The 4,441-nt window shown below is 41.9% G+C and overlaps 1 protein-coding gene across 1 annotated transcript; it reads left to right on the forward strand.

Annotated features, from left to right (window-relative positions):
- The first annotated feature begins 572 nt into the window (after window positions 1-572).
- Window positions 573-3,844, forward strand: LOC110523409 (oocyte zinc finger protein XlCOF6-like). The gene has a single exon (XM_021602086.2). It carries the CDS (start codon window positions 724-726, stop codon window positions 2,968-2,970), a length of 2,247 nt encoding a protein of 748 aa, XP_021457761.2. The 5' UTR covers window positions 573-723; the 3' UTR covers window positions 2,971-3,844.
- Window positions 3,845-4,441: the final 597 nt, after the last annotated feature.

Genomic DNA, 4,441 nt, shown 5'->3' on the forward strand with positions numbered 1-4,441 from the left:
GCTTCCAAAGCCAATTCACCTTTAAACAGAACATGTAGGCCCTTGGACTGTAAGGAGTAACGTTAGGCTCCTTTAGTGGATTTTTGGGCTAGGACTCTCCTACTGTATCTTTACTTAACTGAGGGCTAAATCCTCCCGAATCAAACGCGTCCAATGGATACAGAATAAAAGGCATCTCCATAGACAATGTGTTATGTATGAAATAATGTGATACCATTATATAGCATGTATCCTAGGCACTAATGTATGTTGCTACGAGAGCAGTAATACGTATTCAAGTACCGCGCATGCGCAACAATGCACTGCGCTTGAGTTTGAATAACGAATTCAAAGGCTGTGTTCGAGGGCATCAAAACCGGTATTTATCATTAAAAAAAATATATACTATTTAACCTTTATTGTGAATGACTGACTGACCTACAAATAACATGTGTAGTTATCCAAGGTGATTATTGACTCGTATTTAAAATCAATGTCGAATGCGCCCAAAGACCGTACAAGAAGAAGTTGTGACAAAATGTGAAATTCGCACTCCGACCTGTGAAAGGCAGCAATACGCAACACAGCGTCTTAGTCTACCGGAAACTACCAAGAAGAAGTAATGTAAATGTTATCTCTGCTTGAAGTATAATTCCTACCATGCAATGGGCACCGACATTTGGGTGAAACATCGACTTTATTTGCTTGATATTGAGGATATCACGTTGATAGCTCTACCCCAAAATGGACCTGCTGCTGCAAATGGACAATTTCGATAGCACCATAGAGGATTGGGCTACATATATCGAGAGACTTGAGCAGTATTGCTTTGCTAACGATGTAGAAGCTGAAAGGAAAGTGGGGGTACTTCTGGGTGTAATGGGAGCTAAAACATATAACTTGCTATGTACCCTTACAGCACCGACAAAGCCAGAAGAGAAGACTTTCAAAGAGATTGTAAACGCGTTACAGACCCATCTAAATCCAAAGCCGCTGGTCATAGCCGAACGTTTCCGATTTCACAAACGGAATCAGCAAAAGACAGAGTCAATACCGGAGTACATTGCGGAGCTCCGCCAGCTCTCGCAGTATTGTCAGTTCGGACAGGGATTGTCGGATGCGCTCAGAGACAGGCTGGTATTCGGGTTACACAACGAGAGCACACAGAAACGGCTCTTATCAGAAATAGATCTGACATTGGCGCGCGCATTGGACATAGCCATATCAATGGAAACTGCCGCAAAAGATGCAGGAGAGTTACAGAGGAAAAATACAGTGGAATGCACAGTGAACAAGTTGAACACCCGACGTCAAGATAAATCACAGGCATGCTTTCGGTGTGGTAAAAAGTCACATGACCCTGTCGATTGTTGGTTTAAAGACAAAGACTGTAGACAATGTAACAAAAGAGGACACATACAGAAAATGTGCAAATCGAAGCAGAGTGATAAAAAGTCACCCAAAACAGGAAAGAGAGAAGGAGAAGTGCATCAGGTTACTGAAACTGATTCAAATGACTCTGATGAAGAAGACATGTCATGTCTTGAACTTTTTTCTCTTAAAGAGACAGATCACAAAATAATATGTGTGACACCTGAAGTAGAGGGGGTGGCACTAAAGGACAGCAAGGACATCAGTTCACATACAGATAGACAATTGCGTCAGAGAACGTTGGAGAAAGGAAAGGAAATGGCCACTATCTCTGATGATGATGATGGTGGTGGTGATGATTATGATGGTGTTGATGATTATGATTATAACGATGATAATGGTGACGATGATTATGATGCTAATAATGGTAATGATAATTATGATGCTGGTGACAGTAGTGATAAAGATGGTGATGATGATGCCTGTGACAACAGTTCTAAAACCAGAGACAAGCCCTACCACTGCTTAGACTGTGGTAAGAGTTTTACCCGAGTCTATCATTTAAAAAGACACAAGCAAACACATAACAAAGAAAAATTTCACCAATGCTCTGATTGTGGTAAAAGCTTCACTCGACCGGAACATTTGAAAAAACACCAGCGAAGCCATATGACTGACAAATCATACCATTGCACTAACTGTGATGAGTGTTTCTCTAAAGCAGCACAACTAAGAAGTCACATGAAAGTGCATGCCGGGGAAAAGCCTCACCTCTGCACCGACTGTGGGAAACTATTCCAGTCGTTACACGCGTTTGAAAGACACCAGCAGAAACATGCTGGAAAGATGCTTCACCAATGCTCAGACTGTGGTAAAGGTTTTACCAGAGCATATCACTTGAGAAGACACCAGCATACACATAAAGAGAAGTCTAATTACTGCTCTGATTGTGGTAAGAGCTTCACTCGTCCGGAAAATCTAAAAAGACACCAGTGGAAACACAAGGAAAAAACACGTTACCACTGCTCTATGTGTGAGGAGAAGTTCTCTACACAGGCAATGTTAAATAGTCACCTGCAGGTACATGTTGGAGAGCTACCTCACCATTGCTCTGACTGTGGAAAGGCGTTCTCAGACAAAAGACAATTTGAGATCCACCAGAAAAGACATCAGCGAAAAACTGTAAAAAAAAGGTCTTACCTTTGCAGTGACTGTGGAATGACTTTCAACAAGCCAAGCACATTTAAGGTGCACCAGAGATCTCACACAGGAGAAAAACCATACAGCTGCTCAGAGTGTGGGAAGAGTTTTGTCCAGTCCACCACACTCCGGATCCACCTCCAGTGGCATGCTGGGGAGAGGGCCAGCTACTCCTGCCCTGTTTGTGGGAAGATTTTCTCTCGAGCTGACAGTGTGAGGAGACACCAGATGGTTCACACAGGAGAGAGACCTCATGAGTGCCACTGTTGTGGGAAACGCTGCTTCCGACGGAGTGCTCTGATCATACATATGAGGAGTCACACTGGAGAGAAACCATACGTTTGTTCTGAGTGCGGGAAGAGGTTCTCCCAAGACGGTGACCAGAAACGACACCAAATAAGACACCACCCTGACCTCTGACCTGAAGAGGACAGCAGGCACAGGCAGGCTTCAGTACAGGCACACAGGCACCCAAATCCACCCTCAGCCCCTACCCTACTAGCTCATACCCCCTAGCCCCTATACCAGGGGGTCGCAAAGTCATTCCTGGACGGTCTAGTGGTTTTTACTATTTCCCATATTATGGCTAAAATCTGCTAGCTAGCTAACCAACAATTGTAATTATGTATTTGAGAGACAAGTGCTCATTGTGCAAATGTATTTGTTTTCAATCAACATTGGAGATGAAATATAGCTTACATGTTGTCAACAATCTAAGCAAACTCCATTTGTTTTGCCCCATAGTTGCGCACGCATCTGTTTTGTTGCTAAACAACCAACCCCTCTATGCAGATGTTGAAGCACCGTTGCTTGGAAAAACTCCCTAGAAAGGCAGGAACCTAGGAAGAAACCTACAGAGGAACCACATTCATAATTTTTTCCGTAACTATATTTCTATCCATTCATCATTGTGTACAGTATTCATGGTGCATTCAATAGATGGAAAACAACAAAAAATGATTTAGCAAAGCAGGATACTAGCTACAACTACAGTTATTTATCCCAGTAGCCTACATTATGCACAGAAACCACGTGATAGGCTTCTGATCACCGAAAAGGTCACTAGTTAGCCACAAAGTAAGAAGGTCTGCCTACTTGACCAATCAGATGAATGTTGAACGTGTATGCTGGCTTACAGTTTGCAGGCAACGACCAATCAGATGAGGGAGTGTGATGACCGTATGCCGACCGGCATGCAGGGGCAGACGAGAGACATGCATTTGTTTTGTCTAGTGATCCATCAATGATTTGGTTATTTATTATCCATAATAAAACCAACATTTCTAAATGCAAATCGGATGTCTTATTCAAACTCCGCTTGCAGGCTTTATCATGATGTTTGCCCTTACTCATAGTTACTTGTCTTAACCCTACATATGAGGACACCAAGGTCCGGACCTCAAATTTTTTCGAAAAACAAAAAAACAGTAGCGGCACAGTTATAATGCAGATAAACTACAATATAAACTGCATGCTACAGTCCTACTGCAGTATAACTAGTTGAACTTAATATGCAATTCAATTGAACTGCACACTGAGTTGATTGAAGACAGCATATTGCAGTTAATTTGATATTTTTAACATTTTGTTACTAAGTATGAGTTAGAATAGTAGAATACAAAAGGGGCAGTTTCAAAACTTAGTTGTGCATCAGAAATGTACCTCTTGTTATGTCACTCATTGAAACTCACTCAATTATCCCATATCAGTAAAAAAATTAAGATTGCTAATTTAGTCTAGTTAGTCTATCTGAATTGCCAACCGGACCTCCAGAGGGCCCTACTGATTGTGTTTGTCACGCTCACTGAATATCATATTAACATGGCATAAGTCATGGAAAAATGTGTAGAATTGCAGGAACTTAACTTTGAAACTGAAAAAATGTCTCCCC

Source organism: Oncorhynchus mykiss, chromosome 5, assembly GCF_013265735.2.
Source record: "Oncorhynchus mykiss isolate Arlee chromosome 5, USDA_OmykA_1.1, whole genome shotgun sequence".
NCBI lineage: Eukaryota > Metazoa > Chordata > Actinopteri > Salmoniformes > Salmonidae > Oncorhynchus > Oncorhynchus mykiss.

What these genes read in the sequence shown, in the direction of transcription:
- LOC110523409 (XM_021602086.2), top strand. Translation starts at nt 724, where the DNA reads ATGGACCTGCTGCTGCAAATGGACAATTTCGATAGCACCATAGAGGAT.